Genomic DNA, 27003 nt, shown 5'->3' on the forward strand with positions numbered 1-27003 from the left:
TGAACAATTGAAACCTAGACATCGAAGTGTAACTCAATGGGTACACTTTCCCTTCAACTAATAAATTGGGAATTTTTGCATAACCACATGAAGAAATGAGGAATTTTTATTGGTCTCTTTAAAAAATAGAAAAAGAAAACTCTCACAATTTAATCCAACGGTTTGGAGTTCAACCACTCAATATGCTCCGACATATTCCTCAGCAGTCAAAACTTTTGTGCAAAAGATTGAGATACGCGTTTTAAAACCAATTAATAGATTTTCTGCCATTACAAAAATATTTCAAATGCATATTTCTACCATTATTGATCTAAGTGGGACTTTCCTTGGCTTTTTGAAATCTTTTTCCTCGTGTGCTGCTCCACCGGATGTTTGACCGCGAGTTGTCTCCACCGGATGTTTGACCGCGAGCTGCTCCACCGCGAGTTGTCTCCACCGGATGTTTGACCGCGAGCTGCTCCACCGCGAGCTGCTCCACCGCGAGCTATCTTCCTCGCGTGCTGCTCCACCGCGAGCTGTCCCTTGCCTTTGACCGCGAGGTGCTGCTCCACCGTGAGCTGTTTCCTCGAGTGCTCCACCGTGCTGTTTCCTCGCGTGCTCCTCCGCGAGCTGCTCGCCGCCCCGACACCGGACTTCCGCCTCCTCCGAGCAGCAGCAGCAGCAGCAGAGAGGAGAGCACGCAGCAGCCACCGCTGCTCGCCTCCGACGTCGTCTGGGTGTCACGCTGCTGCCTCAACCTCGTCAAGCAGATCTCGGCCACTCCAGCCGCACCGCTTGCATCTGCTGCTCGTCGCCTTCATCCACGCGTGCCGCTGATTGGTGTCGCCTCGCCGCTGATTGTGTCGCCGTGACTACTGCCGGTGATGGATTCGAGTTCGCCGGATATCCATCGTGACAAGGGGGGCCTCAATCTTCCCCTGGTATCTTCTAATTTTGACAGGTCTCGATCTAAGTCCCCTGCCAATGTTCCGTCTCAGCACCCGCCTCTCGTAAAGTTTTTAACCACTGCTGATCAGACGACAATGAACTCTACCACAGTAATGACTGCGCTTCTCTTCCCCGAGTCTGGGATCACGATGCCTCCGAGCATCACTGTCACAGATAGTTCGGCGGAGGCTGCTAGAGTTACTGCTGATGTTTCGTTCCCGGAAATCGCTGCGATGATGACTGCCCATACTGTTGGCGTCTCTACTCAGGCCGATGGTCCTAAGGGACTGATTCCGCTTCGCTCGATCGGGACTGCCCATCCGAAAGTGGTCAGTCCGCAGTCTGCTCCGAAGGTGTCGCCTCCTCCTCAGCCGAAGGCCTCTTTTGCAGATAAACTGAAAGCTAGGGATGGCAGTCCGACGGAACAAGTTTCCAAGCCTAGGGACGTCCCCGCTCATGACTTTACAATCCTCCGGCCAGAGTTGGTGGATCTCAAACGTTGTCTTGTTTTAGAGCCTTCTTTCCACCAACGACAAGTCCGGCGTTTCGCCCATGCGGTTCACGGCCGGCTGATCCTCCGCAAAGGTGAGTCACCTCGGTTTGCAGGGGATCTTTGGGAGGAACTTCAGCAACTTTGGAAACCGTCTTGTGGTTGGTCGATACATCCTCTCGGAAAAGGTTACTTCACTTTTAATTTCACCACCGACGAGGATAGGGCAGCGGCTTTCGCTAAAATGACTTGGCGTCTCCGCTCAGGTATACTCCATCTCCAGGCTTGGGTGCCGAATTTTGATCCCTACAAAGCGCATTCTACCCTTGTTCAGGTATGGATTAGAATCTTTAACTTGCCACATGAATATTGGCACCCAGAGGTTCTTTCCGGGGTAGCACGAGAAGTGGGTACGCCTATCTTGATTGATGGTCAGTCTGCACAGGCTCATGTGGGTCACTTTGCTAGAATTCTTGTTGAGTTAGATGTTTCGGCTGATATTCCTGAGGCTTTAGATATTAAGTGTGGCGACATTGATTTTACTGTCAAGTTTGGATATGAGAATTTGCCTTATTACTGCTCCGTTTGCAATGTTGTGGGACATATTTCTAACGAATGCAGAAGGAGTAAAACGACCACGACCGAGGAGGGCTTTACGGAACATCAGGGCCGGGAACGTGGTCAGTCCAAGGTAGATGACCACAGGGTTCATCCTCGTCCCTACACCGGAAATCAGGAATCTCCAGCAAGGGCTGGACAAGCTTTAGCTGAGGTTGGACAGAAACTGAACTCTTCAGACTCTCCTACCTCATCCAATCCCTTTGCTGTGTTGGTTTCTCTAGAGTTGCAAGATGAGCAGAGAGATAACATGGACAAGCCGCCTTCTAATGGAGGCCGAGCTTCAGATTCTTGCATCTCTCAGGACAGTCAGGGTAGAAAGGATATGGAACAGCCTGGGTCAGATGACGAAAAGAGCCAAATTGAGATAGTTGAGCAGGAACACGAGAGGACTTCTGCACCTCTGGTTGTTCAGCCGCTTGCTGTTCAGACTGACAACAACGCTGTGCTAACTTTGACTGGGACGACAGGACCCATTTCTCGTAGACGAGGGCGTCCGAAAGGGGCTATCACCAAGAAGGGGAGAGTTTCTGATTCTTCTATCAAGCACAGGCTCCGTCGTATCATAATCAATGGCATGTCTTCGGATTTCTCAGCACGCCGTGATGATATTCAGGGCCCTGTTCTTGACACTTCTTCGCCTGTGGAGTTCCTGAATAAAGTGAAGTATGCTCAGTCTGGAGGACAGATTCTGCAAAACTTTGTGATCAACTCCTCTAACTCTACTGATGCAGCCCATGCTATGTCGGTTGTGGCCTATTCAAAAAATAAGAAAAAATGGGGCGATATGTTGGACGATGAAGATGACTATGTTTTAGACGAGGACGACCCTCTTAATATGTTCTCTTAGTCTTGGTTTCTTTTTTGGTTACCCGGGGTTTCTTGCGGGTGCTTTTGCTTGTTTCCTTATTTCTCTTGTCTCTTTTTTTTTTCTTTTCTTTTTAATAAAATTTCTATTTCAGCATATTTCTACCATTATCATTATTGAGCAATATATCAAATATGGTCCAAAACGAGGGAAGAGCCTGTCCTCCCACAATATTAGGAATGTAAAGTTTTTTTTTTTTTTTTAAGAATTACAAGAGGTATCTAATATATAATTAATAAATAACTCGTACGCATACAAAACCTCTACACCACAAAGACCTCTCACAAAAGATGCCTCAACTTTGTCACTTAAACTAGGCCTCATTGACTAAATGTAAAGTTTGAATATATGGATAATTAAACACGAGCTAATTTCCAAATATTGCTATACTGTTTTGGTGAAGGATAACAAAATGATTGCAAATATTTAAGGGTATTACACTTTGATTTGTTTACTATGTGATATAAGATAATGTGTGATATTTTTTTATTCAGATGTCTATTGATTTATTAGATATTAATGTTGTGTTGCATAAGTTATTACATATTTCAGGTGTGATATATAATAAAAAAAATATAGATAATAGATAATGGACTATTGATTTATAAAAGACTTTAATTTTTGAAGCAAACAACATACTATTAAGACACTATAGATATTTATTCTACCATTATCATACTTAAGAAACGAGTCCTTAAGCTTTTCATTCTATTATTGTTGCATTCGAAGTGCATTAATATGAATGATTAGTTAATTATTCCTTTCAGATGAAATGAAAATCAGCACAATTGCGTTTGAATTGAAAGTTAAAAGTTAATTATACCGATTTGTAGGAGTCTATACAAATTTGAAAGTGACCAATCATATCTATATATCTATATATTATATTAAAGACCAGTTAAACGGTCATTTTTCCCGCCACCTACCTCTCTAAATTTTAAATTTTCAAATTAATATGTGTCATTTTTTCGAAAATAACTGTCTTAATAACATAAATACAATTATTTAATCATAACCCATTCAATGTATCCGAGTTAGTTAATTAACTCCCACTAACTTCCAACCATAACTGTCTTAATCAACGAATTTTAAAACAAAATAAATAATTTACACAATTTACAAATCTATTACAGTTATTTAGTTAAATCATATCCATAACTGCAGCAGTTACTCCATAATTTTTTAAAACAAAATAAATAATTTCCACCATCTATAAATATAACCTCACAAACTATCACAATACGAATTCTACCTATCACAATACGAATTCCATAGCCAAAAAATCGATCTCCACAAAAATCATTCTCATTTTTTCATTTTACGTTGAAATGGCTCCTTTGTTCGGCGTCATCAAGGAATTGGAACCGGGAAAGAGCAAGATTGCATTGCAATTGCGCTTGATAAGAAGTTATGACATCTTCAAGTTCAACAACAGATCTGAAACATTTTCTCATGAGTGTGTGTTCCATGATAAAGAGGTACTCACTCAATACACTATTTTTTTATATTTTCGAAAATTTCAAATATCTTACTAAATTTTTTGTTTATTTTTATAGGGCGATCGAATCCATGCCACAATTAATACTTCATCACTACAGCAAATTAAGCCACTCCTCACAGAAGGACATGTTTATGAATCAAGGATTTTGTTATCACCAACAACACCATGAAATACAAAACCACAGAGTCACAATATAAGCTTTTATTGTTCAAGCACACAAGAGTTGTAGAACTCGATGATGATACATTCCCAAATCACACATTCAACATCAAGAATTTTGGAGAAATTTCTTCTATTTCTGACGTCCAGAATGTGGTCATGTTTGGTAAAAACTTTTCAGCCATTTTATTTTAATTATTATTATCATCTTATGAATTTTAATTTCAAATTTATATTGTAGATATCATGGGAATCGTAGTTTCAAGTTATCAGCCAATAATCAAAGATTTCAATGGACAGCAAACAAAGCTTATGGATATCATCATAGAAGATTTGGAGTAATATTTATTATACTTTTAATTATGTTAATTGCATAAATAAAATATCTCAATATATGTGAATGACTAACCTAAATTGTATTTAATTGCAGGGGAAAGACTATGACATGCACACTTTGGGAACAGTATGCAGATAAAATGCATGAATATCTGTGCACAGAACCAAAAATGCCAATATGTATTATAGTACAATTCTGTTGCCCATCTATATTCAGAGGTAGAAAAAATAAAAAAATTTATTATCATTATCTATTATCTATTTGTGCTAATACATTTTGGTTTATGAAACAGGTGAAGTTTGCATATCAAGTTCATATCATGTGTCAAACATACTTTTTGATGAAAACATTATTGAAATCAAGAAGATGAAGGACAAGTAAGTATTTTAAAAAATAAAAATTAATTGCATCGGCATACATTATTGTTCACAGTATTTCCAATTGCAGTTTTATCAAACTTCACAAGGAGAGATCAATCAATCTCAAGTTATTGGCAGCACCAACAATTAGAACAATTGAAGATGAAATAAATGAAGGCAGTGCAAAATTCATGACTATTTCAGAGTTGACTGGTCAACAGGTTTAATATTATATAATTTTATATTTTTTAATATTAAAATTTTGAAACATTTAAATAATATATTTTCGTGTTTTTTAAGAGGGGAATGTACTGGATATATGGCACAATATGTTCTGTATCAACGCTTCGAGCTTGGGCTTACTTAGCATGCAACATATGCCTAAAAAAACTGAAAGCAAATGATGATAAATTTTTTTGTGACAACTGTGCAACCTTTGATGTTTCAGAAAAAATGAGGTAAATCCATTTTAAGATATTTGGAAAATACTATTGTTTATGACTTACTAACATGTTATCTAATAAAAAAATAGGTATAGACTAAGAGTATATGTTGCTGATAATTCTGGAGGTGTTTCTTTAAGCTTATGGGATAGGGAGTGCTTACAACTAATTGGGAAACCTGCTGAAGAAATAATATATGTAAGTGAATGCAAAATAAAATTGTAAATAAAATTATGGAGATAATTCTGAAGTTATTAATTTAAATTAAAAATTTTGCAGGATCCTAATAGCAATGAGTTGCCAATTGAGATAGATGCTATCACCAACAAAAATGCTCTATTTAAAATTAAAGTTGAAGAATCAACGATTTTTGATGGAGCATATGTTGTGACAAAAATCAACTGCGACCCAAATATTTTGAATAAATATTGTGGGTCAATAGTTGAAAGTGCGACCAAGGAAACTCAATTGAAAGCCAAAGAAATTGAAAACATTAAGGTATTGATTAAATAAATATTATATAGATTGGTTTTGAAATTGAAAACAATTATTATAAATATGAAATATTTCAGGTTCAAAATGATGGTGGGAGTAGCAGCTTTACCAATGTACATGAATCAGTGAACATCAATGACAATGAGGCAACAAAGAGACAACTCGAAGAAGAAACATCAACTGACCCAAAACTCGTGAATAAAAGAGGGAAGAGAGTTGTGATCAAGAAGGAGAAGCCCTAAAGTAGCATTTAGTTTTATGATGTTTTAGTAATTAGTACTTTAGGATTTGCACTTTCAAATTTCGTACTTTAGAATTGTAATTTTAAATTTCATTTTCAGGATTTCAGTTTCATACAATTTTAGTATTATGTTGCTTGGTTTTTTAGTATTTGCACTTTCCAATCATATTAATTTAGCCCATCAAATAAAAGTAAAAAAATACAGAATTAGTTAACCATAATATAATATACAATGCAACTACATCTTGACAAAATAACATATTTATATATTAAAACAAAATAATAAACAAACCGTTGACAAAATTGTAAGCCCATTAAATAAGATAAAGATGCAGACCAAATCAAATTGAATATATATAAACAATATACAACATAATATATAGCGTGAAAAATTAAAGATATAAATGTGATTACATATAGGATAAATAAATAAAATATTTTAAAAACTAGGATACAATTTTAATGTTCATATAATATAGCATAAAAACTTAAAATATTTAAAGGTGATTACATATAGGATAAATAGATAAAATATTTTAAAAACTAGGATACAATGTTAGAATACTAATAGTATATATAGGTAATTACATATTTTGATATCAAACGTGATATAATACAACTACAGACCATATAAGTTTACATAAATAGAAAAAAAAAATTATCCAATATAAAAGCTATAATAAAGATTGTAATAAAAATTTGGAACCAAAAGACCCAATAATAAATGTCGAAATTATATTTCAACTACAGGCCCACATGCACAGGATTATATAAAATAAATAATACCAAAAAATCTATATATATATATATATATATATATATATATATAAAAGCTCAACCTTAGCCAATTTATGCATTTTGGCGGGAAAATGGAGCATCTTTTTAACCAAAATGTTTTTCACTTACGTTTTGTCTCCTGTGCAATATTGAAAATATTCAGAGGATCCACATCTAAATGGTTATTATCCATTTCATCTAAATGTTTTTCACTTACGTTTTTAGAAACTAAATAGATAATTTTTTATATTGTATATATATAAATATATATATATATATAATTTAATTTTTTATTCATTTCGTCTACTCTAGATTATTCAGATATTTGTTTGTTATAATTTTTTTCTATTGATATAATTTATCACATTTTGATAGTTTTTTCAAAATAAAATATATGCAATTTTAGGAAATTTAAATGATGTGCTAATACAAAATTAAACTCTTCAATCTACTTTTATTTTTTATTTTTAAAGAAAAATTGATAATGGTTCTCCAATTAATGATTTTCCATTAAGTCATTTTCATAGTTTCTAGGTTGTATTATTATTTTATCTAAATACAAATTTTAAAATTAAACTATATATTCTATAAAAATAAAAAAGTGCATTAAATATAATATATTACCACTCACGTACACGCGCGCGCGCACACACAAACACACACACACACACATATATATATATATATATATATATATATATATATATGAGTACTGTATATATTTCAGTATAAATTTTGTATAAGTTATTTTTAATATAATGTGCATATATTATATCATCTTTAATTTTGCCATGTATGGTTTTGATTTGGACGAAATTAAAATTCAGTGTATTTATATCACAACTTTATGTAGTTGAAAAAGTACCAAAATTAACTAATAATTTGTGGATTTACAGTCAATTAACGCCTCAAAAAAATATGTTGTGAAATCCAAATCAGTAAAAAGTAATTAAAAGTTCCAAAAACCCTTTCAAGACTAATAGAAAATTTGAAAGAAAAATATCTATATATTTTGGTGGAAATTTTAAATAGATAATAATAATCATTAGATAAAAAGGTTTTGTCAAGATCTTAGTCAATTATTTGATAAGCCTCAAACTATAAAATGGTTTCATCTTCATTTTAATGCTGTTATCCTTATTAGATCTATTTTATATAAAAATATAAGTAATTTATAGAATTTTATTTTCTAAATATAATATTCTAAAAATATAATTTTTTTTACTATTTTAATTAAATAGGTATCACCGTGCATCGCACGGGAATAATACTAGTATATAAAAAAAGCCCAATGACAAATGCTTACATGATAATATAGCTATAGGCCCACATACAGGCCCACAAACATAAAATTACATAAGATTATATGCACGATTACATTAAGTATTAAGCAGTTACACAATTAAGCAGTTACACAATTAAGCAGTTACACAGATCATTATGCAGTTATACTCAGTTCTCATGTATCATTAAGAGGAACACGAATTATATGATCTAAAGATCCAACATATTTATTCAGGTAAGTTTTAATTCAATTATTCATATTTTCAAAGCATGTGATAAATATGAATTTGCATGAATATTGTTGTCTGTTTTCAAATTTTTTAAACATCATGTTCGATAAACTCTAGAGTATATAGATTTGTTAACTTACTTGTGATGCAGTGCTGCTCCGTTCAATATTTCTTGAATGATTGCCTGATGTCAAAATTAAAACATTCATTAGCTCAATTATTTGGCATATTATAAACTGCAGAGTAAATAGGTTTTGTTCAAATATATAAAACTAATAAGAGATTATACTTAACTTTTTCACTCTTGAATGATAGTAGGAAGAATTCATACGAATCTGGAAACAAAATAAATTTACAATTAGAAAGTCAGATCAAAAATTGTATTTCAAGAACATAAGATGATTAAACCGGTTCACATAATAATGTTTACCTTCTCTAATGGAATCCCACACTGACTGTCAAAATAGCTAATATTTTTCAATTATTAAAGGTTTCTTCCTCGACAGTCGAGATCAAAATACCAAATCAGCCCTTACAGAAGTGTTGGATCTGAAATATGAAACTATACTTGTGTTAGATACAAAAATTGTCCAAATCAGAAGAGAAAATATAATTAACATGTGATAGAAATGCAACTTGCCTCAATATGGAAACTGAACAAAGCCTCCATGTATAGGGATGAAGTACTAAAAATTGTGGAGATCCCAATTTTAGGAAAATAATTGTGTAGTATTATTACAAAATGATTTACCTATGTCACCCAAAATAAACAAATACAACAAAGGACAACTACATTTAGAAACAAATACAACAAAGGACAACTACATTTAGAATACAATGAAAATATAAGATGAACCTCACAAAGGAGAAGTTCTCCAAATGATACACCAATAATCTTAAAGGAAAAGAACAAAAAACTTTATTTCTTTGGACAAAACTATTTCTGCAACTCAAACATTAATTATGTATACTTAAGAAAAGATTGACAGTTAGGCTAGATTTCATATTAGTAAATTTTAATTTTTAAAGCACTTTGTGTAGAAATCATAGATCTACGAATATTCATAGATCTATAATCAGATCTTTAAATATTCATAGTTTTTTTATAGAATCAAATCTTTGAATATTCATAGATCTTTATAGATCTCGGATCTATGAATATTCATAGATCTTTATAGATCTCAGATCTACAATATTCATAGATCTTTATAGATCTATCATCTGTATTAATAGATCTACCATCTTTATGCAGATATATATATATATATATATATATAGATATTCAAAAGTGATGCACTTTGTGTAGAAATCATAGATCTACGAATATTCATGGATCATTATAGAATCAAATCTTTGAATATTCATAGATCTTTATATATCTCGGATCTATGAATATTCATAGATCTTTATAGATCTCAGATCTACAATATTCATAGATCTTTATAGATCTATCATCTGTATTAATAGATCTACCATCTTTATGCAGATATATATATATATATAGATATTCAAAAGTGATGCCTTAGACACAAAAATTACAAAAAAAAAAAGCACGAATTTGTGTACATTTTCTACAAATTTTGTTTTAAGCACTACACTTCTTATGTAGATATTCATAGATCTACCATCATGTGAATTTTGCGTTTAAACATTATTTTGTTTAGATATTGAAAAATCTAAACAAAATATGATATAAATCACGCAAAAATAAAATAAAAATAAAAGATTGCTTCGATCTGTGAAAGTATTTTAAAAACACAAGCAAAGATAGAACAAGAAAAAATACAACTAAACTCTGAAAAAGTCGAAATAGAGGTTGTGATATGTTTAGAGAGATAGAGGAGAGCAGGAATGTTGAAAGAGTGAGAAGATGTGATTTGTTTCGGACAAAAATGAGCTGAAATAGTGCAATCTACACATATTTATAGTATAAAAAATATTAGGGTTTAGGGTGAGTGAATGGGCCAATATTATGGGCTCCAATTTTAATTCCATTTTCATCTTAATTGAAATGGACGTGTCACGCATATATATTCATTCTAAAGGGCTGATGCCGCGTGTACATAAGCTATTTTAAACAAATAAACTATGCGGCGTGGAGTATGTAATAAAAGCCATAAACTCAACGAAAAAATTTTAAATTTGTAAAGTTACTGGGCTGATATTATGGGCACATTGATTTCAGCCCAATTCAATATTTTAATAAAATAATCATCCGAATTAAAATTAAAAAAGAGAGCTTCTCGGTCCATTTAAGATAGCTCCTAGGTCCATTTATTATTATACGTTATGTAATATATATATATATATATATATATATTTAAATGTAAATTAAATATGTAATAAATTTGTACTTTATATTTAGTCATATATTTTTGAATTGCCAATTCAAATATGTTTTATTTTCAAATATATTATATATTATCTTATATTTGATTGATTTTATATTATATAATAGTTACATTTTTAATATTAAATTTTAAAAATAAAAGAAAGTCCGTTGAGCCAAGAAAATAATTTAGCTCAAAGATTTTTTTATAGTTAAATATATTTATACATTTAAATTAGGAAACCAAATATTGATTTTTTTCTTAACCTTTTTTTTTTTGCAGATAACATGGAGCATGCTTCAAAAAAAATAAAATATCGTCAATCAGAGGATGAATTTGAGTGTGAAAGTGAAGACGATCTTTATGATACACCTAATGGTAATTATAGTTCTTTTCAAAATAGATATTAAAAATAAAAGTTGTTCATATTATTCATATTATAATTGTTATTTTAAATTGTAATATATTTTGTCATTATTGTAATGTAGTGGTTGGAATTAGACCACAAAATCCCATCAGAGTTTCTGTACTGACGAATAAGAGGAGGAAACAAACTAAAACTACATGTGAAGGGAGTAGTCAGATTCCAGAAATAATTGATTTAACAGATGACGAACCATGTCCCAAAGAATCTTCTTCATTTGTGGATTGTGCAAGCACGAGCACAAATGAATGTTAAACTCGAAGTAAAAGAAATGATGAAAGATCAGAAGTCACTGATTTAACAAATGAAGAGTCAAATGACACAGATTATCTGTCAGATTTGGTTGCTACGGAAGAAGGTAAATAAATTTTCTTAATTTTTAATATTATCATTTTACATAATATTTGTTGATAGTGAATGTTTTGGTATCAATTAGTTTTATTTGTATACTTATAATTTATATTTTTAATGATTAATTCTAAATTTAATTTAACAGAATACTACGATCTTGGTGATCCAGTTTGTCGGTGTGAATTTTGCAATGCATTATTTTGGTATGATGAAAGAAAAGGGAAGTCTTGCAATACTGAAAATCCAACATACTCATTATGTTGTCGTAGTGGTAAAATAGAACTTCCGAAAATTAATCCTCCTCCAACATTGTTGCATAACTTTCTTCATGGAAAAGATGCAAAGAGCAAACATTTTCGAGATCATATTCGATCTTATAATAGTATGTTTGCATTTACGTCAATGGGAGGAAAGATTGATTTGAGTTTAAATACTGGCAATTCACCGCCAACATTTCGATTGCATGGTCAGAACTATCATTTGATGGGCAGTTTGATACCGGCTGAAGGTACTACACCAAAGTTTGCTCAACTGTATATTTACGATACAGAAAACGAAGTTGCTAATAGGATGCAGTCTGTGAGGTAACTACAATGTTTACATGAAGTATGTAATGATTTTATTATTATTATTATTATTATTATTATTATTATTATTATTATTATTATTATTATTATTATTATTATTATTATTATTATTATTTCATTTTAGTTATGTAAAGTTATTTATTTTTATTTATGTAGGCAAAAAAGTGATAAAAACAATTTACATGCTGAAATTGTTTCTGATTTGAAGATAATGTTGGATGAAAATAATGTGTTAGTGAAGACATTTAGAATGGCAAAAGAGAAGATTATTGATCAAGGTCAATCTGATGTCAAGATAAAGCTTATTGGTAGACGACATGGTGATGCTCGAACATATAATCTACCAACCGTATCTGAAGTGGCTGCTTTAGTAGTTGGTGATTTTGATGAATCGATGGGGGATAGAGATTTAATTGTTGAAACACAAACCGGAGAACTCAAACGCATTAATGAATTACATGCAGCGTATCTTGGTTTGCAGTATCCATTGTTATTCCCATATGGTGAAGATGGATTTCGTGAAGATATTCCTTTAAATGTGCCGGGAAGTTCAAGTGGTAATAATGCTCGCAGTAATGTTACTATGAAAGATTAATTTGCTTTCCGGTTGCATGAAAGAGAATCTGATGCGACGATAATTTTGACTTCTAAACGTCTATTCCAACAGTTTGTGGTTGATGCATACACTATAATTGAATCATCTAGATTGATGTATATACGCATGAATCAGAAAAAAAATGCGGGCTGATTTGTATAAAGGCCTCACAGATGCTCTAATAAGAGGTGAAACAAATCCAGCAACCAGAGGAAAAAGAGTGATATTGCCATCAAGTTTTGTTGGGAGAGCTCGATACATGGTGCAAAATTATCAAGATGTGGCTATATGTAAATGGGCTGGATATCCTAATCTATTCATCACATTTACATGTAATCCAAAGTGGCCTGAGATTGTTAGATATGTTGAAAAACGAGGATTGAAACCGGAAGACCGCCCTGATATTGTTTGTCGAGTTTTCAAAATGAAGTTGAATAATTTGATTAATGATCTACGTAAAGAGAAAATATTCGGCATTGTGAGAGCAAGTATTATATTTAGATTACATTATTACTTTATGCATTATATTATTTTATTAATATTTATGTGATTTCGTAAATTAATTTATTATATTTCTATATTTATATTGTCACAGTTGTATACACTATTGAATTTCAAAAAAGAGGACTTCCACATGCACATATTCTGCTCTTCCTTTGGAATGAAGATAGAAATCCTTCACCAGATAATATCAACGAAATTATTTCAGCTGAAATACCGAACATGGATTTAGATCCAAAGTATTATACAGCTGTACATGATTTCATGCTTCATGGTCCATGTGGAGTAGCAAATAAAAATTCGCCTTGCATGGCAAATGGTCGTTGCACAAAATAGTTTCCCAAAAAATATGTTGAGACAACGAGTGTTGATGAAGATGGTTATCCAGTATATAGGCGTAGAAATAATGGGAGAACAATTCTGAAGAATGGTGTGCCTTTGGACAATAGATATGTTGTTCCGCACAATCGTTATCTTCTAATGAAGTATGGAGCACATATAAATGTTGAATGGTGCAATCAGTCACGGTCGATCAAATATTTGTTCAAGTATATCAACAAAGGAAATGATCGTGTTACTGCATCTTTCTATAAGAGCACGGATGATGGACATATGAAAAAGAATGTGGATGAAGTGAATATGTATTATGATTGCAGATACATATCACCATGTGAGGCTGCATGGCGAATCTTTGGATTTGAAATACAGTACAAAGATCCTCCCGTTGAAAGGTTGAGTTTTCATCTTCCGAATGAGAAAAACATAATATTTTCAGAGTCGGATACATTAGATGAGGTTTTGAGTAAACCTACAATTGGACAAACCAAGTTCTTAAAGTGGTTTGAGGCAAATAAGATAGTGTTAATAGGCAAAAGTGCCCCATTCCTTATTCATATTTTGAAAAATGCCCACCCTTATCATGCAAAGCTATCCATGCCCTAAATTACTAATTAACCCTTAAGTGGGTCAACATCAAATGTAATGATTTCGATTCTCTTACACAATCTTACACATTTTTGAGTTTCAAACTTTCAATGCATTTCTTTACAATAATGACCGAAATGATTTCAATCTGTGCATGCAATGATTTTGTAAGTCACTGTATATATATATATATATATATATATATATAGTGTTCATATCTTTAAATTGTAAATATATCGACCGGACACTAATTAACACTTAAACAATATATTAAATTAAATTCAGCAAAATAGTAAAAATTAATATAAAGATACAAATAGATAGAATACAAACTTTTATGTCGATATATCATCGATCCGGCCGGTAAAATGGCCAGAGAAATGTATCCGACCGGGTACATTTCAATTTACAAATGACCCGGCCGGATACATTTTTCCTTGACAATTACCGGCCGGATCGATGATATTTAGGCATAAAATATTCTATTTTATTCAATTTCATAAAAAAAAAAAATCAAGACGCTAATAATATATATCCATGCGTATCTATCTTAAATTTTTTATTTTTTTCCCTTTAATATCTTAATTTCAATACATATATTCTTTGAAATTATTTGTATATATATATATATATTTATATATATATATATATTGTGTTATTCTTGAATGTTGATATATAGTACTATATAACACTATATATATCGTGTAAATCAATTGATATCTTTAAATTTAAAATATACTCAATATCCGTCCCAAATAAATGCATGCTTGTTACCCAAAAAAATCATGCATGTTACCGATACATAAAGGTAAAAATATCTTTCTTCAAAATTTGATTCCCTTTTGATAGACATAAAGCCGATACAATCGGCTTCTTCACTTTTACCCACTTACTTTAAATACTAGGGTTTTTTACTCCACCACACACCTCTATCGGCTTCTTCACTTTTACCCACCGAGAGCTTCTTCACTTTTACCCACCGAGAGAGAGAGTTCAAAAGATTGAAGCACAGAGAGTTCAAAAGATTGAAGCACACTCGGACTCATCCATGGCATCTTCTTCACAGGTATTTATTTTTTATTTTCATGAAATTAAATAGAATAGAATAATGTATGCTAAAACACGATCGGTCCGGCCGGTGAAGTTGCCGGATAAATCGATCCGTCCGAGAACATTATTTAAATGAAACATACGGCCGGATCGATTTATCCGGCCACTTCACCAGCCGGACCGATCGTGTTTTAGCATAAATTATTCCATTTTAATTAGTTGTATGTTTATATTAATCATTAGAAATTTACTGAATTTAATTTAATTATATTTGTTTAAGTAATCATTATTGAATTATTATTGCGAGTTTTGCTGGGTATTACATTGCATTGTTTGTGTGGTTTTTGTGTAATTTAATAAAATAAAGTATTTTATGCCTATATAGAAACTATCTGGCCGGCACTATGCCCGGAATAATGCATCCGGCCGGAACAGTTTCAATCTGAAATGTACCCGCCGAATACATTTTACCGGACACTTCACCGGCCGGATAGTTTCTTTTTAGGCCTAAAATACGTTACTAAATATATCTGTATGTTTACGTTAATTATTGAAACTGTTATTTTACTGAAACTGTTATTGTTTAATTATTGAAACTGTTATTAAATAAATATATTTAATTGTTTAATTATTAATTATTGAAACTGTTATTGCTTGGTAAAATATTAAATTGCAGTTTTTTAATATTTTACTGAATTTAATTAAATTGCTTGGTATTAATTGCAGTTTAATAATTTACTGAATTTTTACTCAATTTAATATTAAATTGCTGAATTACTCAAATTTTACTGAATTTAATATTAAATTGTTGAATTACTCGAATTTTACAGAATTTTAATATTTTAATATTACTCAGAGGAAATGTTTTAATATTTTACTTGAATTTTACTATTTTACTGAATTACTGAATTTTAATATTATTTAATTTAATTGCTTGGTATTAATTAATTTCGTCTCTTTTTTAATTATGCCTATTTGTATTATTTTTAAATATTTTACTGAATTTAATATGTTTTCATTTTGTAAATGAACAGGCGAATGTCCCATATCTTCGTCGCGACACTATAGACCAGGCGGAGGTTGCTATCAGCACCTACTATAGGGATTCACATTTTCCGGAGCTGGTTGAAACTTTAAATGTGGTCGGCGAACAGTGCAATTCAGATTTATTGGGAAGATTTAGAGCATCATGTTTTGGGCATTTCACTGATTGGAGGCCCGGCCCGAAGAGCAATAAAGCATTACACCAGATTGTATCGAGGCAGATTGTGTCAGAAGAAAATGAGATGTGCTTCTTTCTGTGCGGAGCACGAGTCAGATTTTCCCCTGCGGACTACGCATTAGTGACTGGGCTCAATTTTGGGGGATCGAGGTTCGATGCGACATTACAGCACGACTGCAGTCGCGTGGAGGCATACCGACGATTCTGTGGTACGCGAAGCATGACCATACAGTCGCTCATCAAACGCGTGTGCGATTTGGATCGTCGAGTGGATGATGAGGATGGGAGCCTGTACCTTCGTGCTGTCCTCGTGTGTGTGGCTCACACCCTTGTTCTTGGGTTGGATGCGCGGGTACAGCCGTGGCTTTGGGTTTTGGTGGATGATCTGGCTGCATTTGATAGATTCCCCTGGGGCGCGTATTCGTATAAGATGTTATGCCATTATACGACAGATGTAGGAACCGGCGAGAAGTATCACTTCTACGGTCCTTCGTGGGCTTTATATGTCTGGGCATTGGAGCGCGTCCCGGGCTTCGGACACATGGTCGCAGCATCTAGCGGTGATCCGACAGCGCACCCTCGGTGTTTGAGATGGACTTTCAGGGGTAAGCCCCGGCTTCACGGTCTGCGCGATCTATTCGAGGGACAGATAATCAGTTATTTAAGATTATCCTCCACACCGTTACTGGTTTTACTTATGTTCTAATATATTATCTTTGTTGCTTTCTAGGGTGGTGTCATGCCCCTGGAGCCCGATGGTGATGATCTGTCGAGTCACTACTTCATAACAGCGCTGACACCGGGCGAACTCTCGGTGAGCTTCAGGCCCCCCGACAACCCATTAGCTCGGGGTGTCCAATTTCCACAGGGCACCGGAGCCCGTGTTGTGGAGGAGCGCGGGGACGAGGAGGATGTACCTAGACAGCCTCGTACGACTCGCAGTCACAGTGTCCGGGGCCCTGTGAGGGATGCTCGACAGCACGAGCCGGCTCATCATTCAGTAGATCCGGGCAAGCGCCCTGTGAGGGATGCTCGACCCCACGAGCTGGCTCGTCATTCAGTAGATCCGGGCAAGCGCCCAGCGCCGCATACTTCTTCATCGTCGAGCGGATCTCGGATTGTATCCAGTCCCAGCGAGGGTGAGGTGGATCGTAAGTGGGTGAAGAAGACGATCCGTCAGGAGATTAAGAAGGCCTTCGGCAAATTCGTGGAGAAACTGAAGGGCAAGGGTAAAAAGGATAGGTGCAAGAAGAGCAAACATTTCCGAGTGCCCGACTCCCCTGATGATGATGACCAGCGACGGTCCCCTGATGATTACCAACCACGGTCTCCTCCACAGTGACGGTCTCCTCCACCCAGTACTTCAGGGCCCGACGCTTCAGGGCCAAGCGTTTCACGTTCCTGCGACGACGACCCCCGCGATGAAGAACCACGCCATCCAGAGACCCAGGATTACAACGAGCAGTGGCGGGCCATGAATCAGTCTGTTCAGGGCGACTACACACCGGCGGAGCAGACTTTTGACTGGTCGACCCAGGTCTACCCTCATTGGTCTTCCCCATTCCTGAAGCCGCAGTATAGAACAGAGACCCCGATATTCTTTGCTGAACCGCTCACTTCTATTGCACCACATGAGTGGGGACAGTCCAGTTCGGCAGGACAGGCTCAGACGGAGGAGCCTGAGCCACAGGCAGAGCAGCCACAGGTACTGCTGCTGCAGCACCTAGAGCAGCCGCCGGCAGAGCAGCCGCCAGCACAGCCCCCGCGTCGCAGTCAGAGGGTGAGGCGTCCGTCTAACAATCAGCGATCGCCTTGGGTTAATAGCCAAATGCCACGTCCAGTGACACAAGTCTGCAGTGACCATTATGAGAAGTGGATGGCTAGGTGTCGAGAGGGTAGGGGTCGTGAGATTTATGTCAAGGCAAGTGGTGGTTTGCGGGAGTACGACGACTTCGCGCGGGTGGATAATGTCAGCCAGGAATTCACAACTGGGGTAAATAATCTATTGATTTTAACATTGTTAAATTACTTTCTACTAACTTATTGATTTTAACTTTCTTGCAGGATATTGACTTGTATTTCTTCAGCTTGAGAAATAGACTTCGAGCTTCAGCAGATTTACTGGATGACGTAGATATGAAAAACACAATCATATTAGACACGGATTGGTTTGTAAGTAAACTTTCATTATTTGTATGTTTTCATTGGTGCGAATATAAATTATTAATTACTTCTATTGATCTGTAGATATACCTCCAGGGCGAGTGGGACGCTCTATTGGAGAAGTGGGCAAGAAGTGAGTTTACTCCAGAGGAGTATCATATATTGACGCATGGAGCAGTAGCTGATGGTTGGCAGCCCCGGATAGACTGGCTCTGCCAAATACGTGGAAAAGCCGTTAAGGGCCATGAACTTCCTCCTGGTCATATAGGATGGATGGATGCCACACAGGTAATCAGTTAAACAATTATTTGTCATTAGTCATTTGTGCTTTATATGTTGTTTCTTATCAATTCATTGTGGTTTGTCATAGGTTCTCATGCCAGTCATAATTGGCCACCATTTTGTCCTATGTCGGATCCGGTTAGGAGAATTGGTTTGCGAGGTCTATGACCCAGTATTCCACAAGCTATCACCTCGACAGCAGGATGCTCGAGTTGGTGAACTACTGCCTTTACTGAGATTGTTGCCAATTGTCCTTCAGTTGGCGAGGTGGCTAGACGACACATCCATTGATTCGACAGTGGCAAAGGAGAAGTACCCACTTATGACGGCGGTGTTTGCTCCAGCGGAGGTTCAGTTTCACCAGCAGGACTCTGTCAGCTGCGGGCCTTTCGTCTGCATGTATGCAGAACGACTGATATCTGGCTCTCCATCCATTGAGTGGGGTAACCACAACGTGGCGGCATATAGGGCCAAGATTGCTAGATCTATATTTTCGTTGTGTGAAACTTGGAATGCCCGTACCACTAGACTTGGTTTTGCATAGCATTGTATATTGTTACATTAATGTGTGCTTCATTTTGGTTATTGAACGAGCTTTATTTCCAGTAAATCATTCCAGCTTATCGAATAATAAGATAATTCAATCAATATCATTAACTGTTACAGCACACAAATACATCCCACTACTCCCTGGGCTCAGTCGCCCTGCCAGCGCACGTTCTCTTGCTGTGTCCTTCTTCATGGCAGATGCTGCACTTCTTTGGTTTACGACGCCTGATACTAGAAGACTCATCTGCTTGTGTGCTGCTGCCTTCACCACCACCTCGATGTCTACCTTCTTTTGGGCGCCCCGCTTGACCTTTTACAATCAGAGGTAATACAACCTGATGCGCGATGTGCTCGGGAACCAACCACTGGCGTCTCGGCGGGAGATTATTAACTTCGCGAGAGTAAGTATCGATAAGAAAGTCATTCGTGTAGTACGAGTCTACATACTCCGCGATCGTATCACCGGCTTCACTATAAAAACAAACAAACTCCGATAGTAATCAATATAACGAACATTAGAACATATTTACATTTCAATGAACCCGACAGTAATCATTTCATGATCGTACCTTATTGCAGCGATTGAATGAGAACATGGCAGTTGGTCTAGCTGAAATACTCGACATTCGCATTTTTTCTTCTCCAGATCCACCTTGAAGCTTCTGTCAGCAGTTTGCACCTTATACTTCATGCCACTCAACCTTTGTGCAGTGTATCGACGACTTTTTTGGACTTCAATAGCTACCCTTTTACCAGCCTCAGCAGTCAAGCCTTGCTCGATTTGTTGTGCAGCCCTTAGTCGCTCGCTGAACCATTTCTCAATAACAATTCTGATTGCCTCTAGCATCGAGCATATAGGAAGTCTTCTTGCCCACAACAATCTGGAATTAAAAGCTTCAGCAGCATTTGATGTCATAAAACTGTAGCGTCGCACAGGCATAGGACACATCGAACGAGCCCACTTCTCCGGCCCAATCCCCATTAGTTTATCGTACGCAGCTCTCTTCATAAACTTCAGGGCGTTCATAGCCCTATTGAAGTCGGACTTCTCGTACGCAAATGCAGCTTGTCGATACACCTCGACCACTGCCTTACCGTAATGCTTCAGGTTATTTTGCAAATGGTAGTAGCATAGGCCGTGGGTTGCATTTGGTAACTCATTCCTGATAGCATTGGCAATGGAGATATGCTGATCAGAGACAATCAAAAGTGGATCGGCTTGGCCATAAACACGTCGAATGCGTGACATGAAATAAGTCCACGATTCATCGTTTTCTTTCGGGCCAACACCATACGCGAGTGGGAACAAACTCTCGTTGCCGTCCTTCGTCACTGCAACAAACAAAATACCCCTATTCTTGCCCTTCAAGTGTGTGCCATCGACGACAATCACTGGCCGCAAGCTGAACATGAAAGGGGTAGCCGAAGCTGCAAGAGCAACAAATAAGTGTTTGAATCGGCCATCATCGTCAACTTCCCACTCCACCATCGAACCAGGATTGGATTGTCTCAACATGTATAAGTACTTGGGCAGCATCTCGAAGGACTGATCATGTCGACCATAAACCATCTCAGTGGCTCGATTACGGGCTCGCAATGCAACATCGTACTTGATCTGTACGCCAAACTCACGTCGCAGCTCCAACTGGATGGCCTTCGGCTTCAAGATCTCGCAATCGTCGTGTATTTTCTGTGCTAAATATGCTGCGACGACTTTTGCGGGGGCCTTTATTCGCGCTACGCGCCCTAGCTCACCGTCGCATGAGTGCTCATTGGTGAACTTATACACTCCCCAAATGGCTCCATCTTGTGACGATGCATGGAGCTTGAAGGGGCACGTATCTGAATGCTTGCATTTGAAGTAGACTCGTCTGCTGTCTGATTTGCTGACAGAAAATTCCTTGCCCTGCTTCATGTTCCACAGACCGATTGCAACGATCAGATCATCTTTGCTATTGAAATACATATTCTTTGACAACTCCCGAGGCAGTAGCTGATAATCTTCAATATCAACAAGTGCCGCTGCAGCGTCCAACGGGATAACCGGAACTAACCAATTAGTTAGTTCATCTGCTCCAGGAACCTGTTCGTCATCATCATCGTCGATCTGCAAATTCTGCCAACCTGCATATTCAATCCCCGCCCTTCTCACGTTCTCTGGCTCCGACAAGTCTTCAGAGGCGCTTGTATCAGTCTCGGCTTCAGACGATGGAACATAATCTTCATCTACATTACCAGCATTCTCCACAAACTGAGGCTCGTACGTATATTGATCATCAGCTGGACCCCAACAACGATCAATTGTTAGGCGATCGTAACGGTACGGATTTGGCTCATCCCATGAAGGCCAACCCGTTGATTGATCATTACCCCAAGTGACCGACGGTTCAACACTTTGTTGCGCCGGTGAATCTCCGGCTGATAGGTCTAAATAAGCATATCTTTGGATTGCTTCCAATCCGTCCCCACCTTCGAATGTTGCACTGGATTCACCTCCATACCCGGAAGATTGAGGGAGATCGAACGAAGGAACATACACTCCTCCACTGTAATCGTCTTCGACAACATAAATCTCAGGAAAATGTGGCTGGGACGCCAGCAACTGAAGCAAATCATTGTCATCGGCAAGAGTATTTTTACTGTATACCCTGCCATTTAATCTCTTCGTCAAATAATACAAGCTGTAATTAGTGCTCAATGAATTCTCCAACATCAGGTGATTTATCATGTACACCGTACTGGCCATTGTGTCTCCGAAAATATGCAAATTCTTAGAAGAGCCGCCGATGTACTCATAACCATTGAAGGCACCTCCATAATTAACCACAACTGTATCTCCCATATTCATTCATCTACATAAAAAATAATAAATAAATAAATATATGATGTAAAGGGAATAAAATGTTAAAATACAACATATAACATGTTAATACACTCGAAAAACATCTATCCGCCCGGGGAAGTTTCCGAGGAAATGTGTCCGGCCGTGTATTACATGATATATAATTACACACGGCCGGACACATTTTCAAGGACACTTGTCCGGGCGGATACATGATTTTCGAGCATATTAACATGAGTTATGTAGAAATATATATGTATAGAACTAAAATGCAACTAATAATTACTAATTAATACTTTAAAACATGATAGAATGTGCTCTAATTCACATGTATTTCCTTCTAACGTGGCTTTAAATCATAGTATGCTATAATATGCTAATAATTCACATAAGCATATAGGATCAAACAAAACATTGAAAATAAACAATAACCAACTTAAATTACATTTCAAGCGTAAAATGACATACCTTTAAACTTTCGGATGAGAGAATTCACAAATAATAGCTTCACCACTTGGAAAATATTAGAATTTTTAATGAGTTTGAGTGTTTTTTCACTTTGAGTGCTCGGATGAGAGGATGAGAGAATTCACTCATATATAAACAAAGATTCCTTCATTTCACGTGAATTTCAATGAAATTAGAGTGTTTGACATGAATACTTTACTGACAAGGCTATTTCACATCATATTTGTCGTTTATCATCAATTTTAAAAAAAAAATTATGTCCCTTAATTGAAGGCTAATTAATCGATGGAATATAAATACAAAAAATTAACACAATCCATATTAGCACTCAAAACACACATCGGAACCAAAAAAACATCTGTCCGACCGGAACATATATACATCCGACCGATGAAACCTTATGTCCGGTCGGACACTTTATTTTTCCGGTCGGACAGGTTTTTTTTTTCCAATGTGTGTTTTGAGTGCTAATATCGATTGTGTTAATTTTTAGTATTTATATTCCATTGATTAATTAGCCTACGATTTACTTGTAAAACCTTCGATTTTAATTCAAAAATAAATAAATATTATTTTTTCTGTCAGTCTTTCACATGTTCCAACACTTATTTGACCGATTTCAACACTTAAATTGATGAATTGATGTTTTTTTCTTACACTTTAACAACTTTTGTCATAGATGTGTAAGAACTTTTGCGGAAAACAATGCACATCCATCACATTCAAAGGGCATTTTCGGTTCTTCACTTATTTAGGGCATGTAGTGCTTTACATAGTAAGAGAGGGCATTTTTCATAAGAGAAAGGGCACTTTAAATTTCGCCTCAATAAGATATATCCAGAAGCAAGGAAACTTACATATGCAGAATTACCAACACAATTTGTTCGGCACGCAAAGAAAATAAATGCATGGGAACCAAGAAAAGAAAGGTACTCGATTGGAAGAGTTGTTTATTTACCTCCTGGGAGTGGAGAAATGTATTATTTGAGATGTTTACTCAACATAGTACGTGGACCTACATGTTATGCGGACATAAGAACTGTTAATGGGATTGTATATGGTTCATTTAAAGAAGCTTGCTATGCAATGGGATTGTTGAATGATGATAGAGAATACATTGATGGTATAGTTGAAGCAAGTTGTTGGGCATCTGCTAAGTCTTTAAGAATGTTATTCGTCACATTATTGTCGTCCGACTCTTTTGGAAGAGTAGCAGATGTTTGGAATGCATGCTGGATATATTTATCAGATGATATCTTATACAATCAAAGAACTATGCTGCATCATCCAGGTGAAATCATTACAGAGTTTTATATTATCATTTTACATGTTTTCTTTTTTATAATTACATTATATTATGGGATTATATATATATTTTAAAAATTGCAGAACTACAACTAACTGAAGAACAAATCAAGTGTTATACACTTGTGGAAATTGAAAAACTATTGAGTAGTTTTGGAAGGACTTTGCGAGAGTTTGAAGGCATTCCTTATCCAAGTTCTGAATTCTTCGAAACTGATCAAAATAAATTGATCAGTGATGAACTAAGATATGATCGAAAAGTATTAACAGATGAACACAAAGCTTTGATTTCTAAGCTTACCGATGAACAATGATGTGTTTATGATACTGTTATTAATGCGACACGGTCAAATTATGGATGAATGTTTTTCATATATGGGTATGGAGGTACGGGAAAAACATTCATATGGAACACTCTTTCAGCAGCTCTAAGGTCAAAGGGAGAAATTGTTTTAAATGTTGCTTCAAGTGGAATTGCGTCCCTGTTGTTGCCTGGTGGAAGAACAGCTCATTCACGATTCAAAATTCCCATAAATGTCAATGAGGATTCCATGTGCAACATCAATCAAGGTTCTCCACTTGCAGAATTGATTGTTAAGTGTAAGCTTATTATTTGGGATGAGGCACCGATGATGCACAAGTTTTGTTTTGAAGCATTGGATCGAAGTCTACGAGATATAATGCGGTTTGTCAATCCGTCAAGTGCATCCACCCCTTTTGGAGGAAAGACAGTTGTGTTCGGGGGTGATTTCAGACAGATACTACCTGTTATACCAAAAGGAAGTAGGCAAGATATTGTTTTTGCAACAATAAATTCTTCATATCTCTGGAAATATTGCAAGGTTTTACGGTTGACAAAAAATATGAGGCTTCAAAATATGGGCTCCAGTGCTGAAGCTGTGGAGTTGGAAGAGTTCTCTAAATGGATTGCGAGTATAGGCGATGGAACAATTGGAAGTGCGAATGATGGTAATGTCAATATTGATATTCGAACAGATTTTTTGATAAAATGGTCTGGAAATCCAATTGAGCACATAGTTAACACCATTTATCCATCAGATTGTTCCAATAATGTAGATACAAGTTATCTACAAGAGAGAGCAATACTTGCTCCTACTCTTAATGCTGTTGAATATGTAAATCAATACATGATTTCTTTGAACAAAAGTGAAGGACGTTTATATAGAAGCTCAGACTCAACTTCAAGATCAGATTCAATCACTGATTTGGTACAACAGGTGCATACCCCAGAATTCTTGAATAGCATCAAATGTTCAGGAGTACCAAATCACGAAATATATTTGAAGGTTGGAACTCCGGTTATGTTGTTGAGGAACATTGATCATGCAAATGGATTGTGCAATGGAACTCGATTGAAAATAACAAGACTTGGACAACATGTTTTGGAAGCACAAATTCTTACGGGAGATAATGCAAATACAAAAAATTTGATTCCAAGAATGTCATTGACTACTGCTGATCCAAGATTGCCATTTAAGTTTGAACGACGACAATTCCCCCTGATTGTATCTTATGCAATGACGATCAACAAAAGTCAAGGGCAATCGTTTTCTCATGTTGGTTTATTCTTGCCAAGACCAGTTTTTACACATGGCCAATTGTACGTTGCAGTGTCAAGAGTACGAAGTCGAGCAGGACTTAAAATATTACTTTCTGAAGATGGTAGAAATGATGATACTACTACTACAAATGTTGTGTATAGGGAAGTTTTTCAAAATGTATGACAACATGTGTGCTATTATTTTGCATTTAATTATAATTAAATTTAATTTATATGAATATCATGTCTTATTTTCATATTTATTTATTTAAAATATTATTTAAAAATAACACTCAACGTGCAGCACTTGCCGTGCAACGCACGGGTGGGTGTTCTAGTATATATTAATAGATCAGTTTAACAAAGGCGTCGTTTGTATTATAATTAAAAATAAAACAATTGTTCTTGTAAGAAGTGGAAAATAGAACTTCTTGGAAGCGGAGTCTCTTGACTTTGAAAATAATATATTATAGTATATAAACACAAAAAAGAATAAAAGTTCTATTTTATTAAGTTAATAAACTTGTAAACTTGTAGTTGTAGATATAATTATCCTTTATTTTCCGAAGTCAATGTCACCTATTCAATTCCCATTGACTATTACAAATCCAGCCGCCTTCGAGAATAAAGTTTGGCAAATTGCATGGAGAATTAATCATGATAAAATCCACTGAAATTTTTAGTTTAAGCCGTAATCAAGTAAAAACGTAGAATATTTAAGATAGATAAAATAGCACACTTTCTAGAAATATATTTCAATAAATTAAATACACAAATTTATAACAACAGCAACAAGCCATAGCTTTCTTGGACTTACTTCTAGAACTTCTCCACACGTGTTCCCACAAAAAATAAATATTATGCGTTTTACATTTTGCGTTTTCACTGTCAATGCACGACAATATGCATTAGATGTTATATAATTATAATATATATATAGAGGTTCAAGGATCGTTAATTTGATTATAGTGAAAATGATTATTAATAAAGAACTAGAACGCATGGAAGACCACTCAATAATTTTTTTTAATGATGTTTTTTTAATTATTCGATGGGAGAAATAAAAAGTTAAAAGAAAAAGGAAATAAACCTTTTCATAGATTATAGAATTGTAAATAAA

General features: G+C 35.5%; 4 protein-coding genes and 1 long non-coding RNA gene across 5 annotated transcripts; 3 read left to right on the plus strand and 2 right to left on the minus strand.

Moving 5' to 3' along the window:
• Window positions 1–3960: 3960 nt before the first annotated feature.
• LOC131018375 (uncharacterized) lies at window positions 3961–9283 on the minus strand. Its single transcript, XR_009100073.1, has 3 exons — window positions 9160–9283; window positions 8870–9064; window positions 3961–4340 (listed from the first exon to the last, which is right to left on the minus strand). It is a non-coding gene; the product is annotated as an uncharacterized LOC131018375 (long non-coding RNA).
• A 2173-nt stretch (window positions 9284–11456) lies between these two features.
• Window positions 11457–13016, plus strand: LOC131005654 (uncharacterized). Its single transcript, XM_057932680.1, has 3 exons — window positions 11457–11841; window positions 12306–12418; window positions 12578–13016. Exons 1-3 carry the CDS (start codon window positions 11788–11790, stop codon window positions 13014–13016), a joined length of 606 nt encoding a protein of 201 aa, XP_057788663.1. The 5' UTR covers window positions 11457–11787.
• A 5129-nt stretch (window positions 13017–18145) lies between these two features.
• LOC131018381 (uncharacterized) lies at window positions 18146–19717 on the plus strand. Its single transcript, XM_057947111.1, has 4 exons — window positions 18146–18706; window positions 18778–18885; window positions 18961–19164; window positions 19247–19717. The coding sequence occupies exons 1-4, from the start codon at window positions 18188–18190 to the stop codon at window positions 19700–19702; spliced, it is 1287 nt and encodes a 428-aa protein (XP_057803094.1). The 5' UTR covers window positions 18146–18187; the 3' UTR covers window positions 19703–19717.
• A 124-nt stretch (window positions 19718–19841) lies between these two features.
• Window positions 19842–22479, minus strand: LOC131005664 (uncharacterized). The gene is made up of 2 exons (XM_057932692.1): window positions 20277–22479; window positions 19842–20178 (listed from the first exon to the last, which is right to left on the minus strand). Exons 1-2 carry the CDS (start codon window positions 22451–22453, stop codon window positions 19842–19844), a joined length of 2514 nt encoding a protein of 837 aa, XP_057788675.1. The 5' UTR covers window positions 22454–22479.
• Window positions 22480–24684: 2205 nt separating this feature from the next.
• Window positions 24685–26067, plus strand: LOC131005672 (uncharacterized). The gene has a single exon (XM_057932704.1). The coding sequence runs from the start codon at window positions 24685–24687 to the stop codon at window positions 26065–26067; it is 1383 nt and encodes a 460-aa protein (XP_057788687.1).
• Window positions 26068–27003: the final 936 nt, after the last annotated feature.

The sequence above is a fragment of the Salvia miltiorrhiza genome, chromosome 1, assembly GCF_028751815.1.
Source record: "Salvia miltiorrhiza cultivar Shanhuang (shh) chromosome 1, IMPLAD_Smil_shh, whole genome shotgun sequence".
NCBI lineage: Eukaryota > Viridiplantae > Streptophyta > Magnoliopsida > Lamiales > Lamiaceae > Salvia > Salvia miltiorrhiza.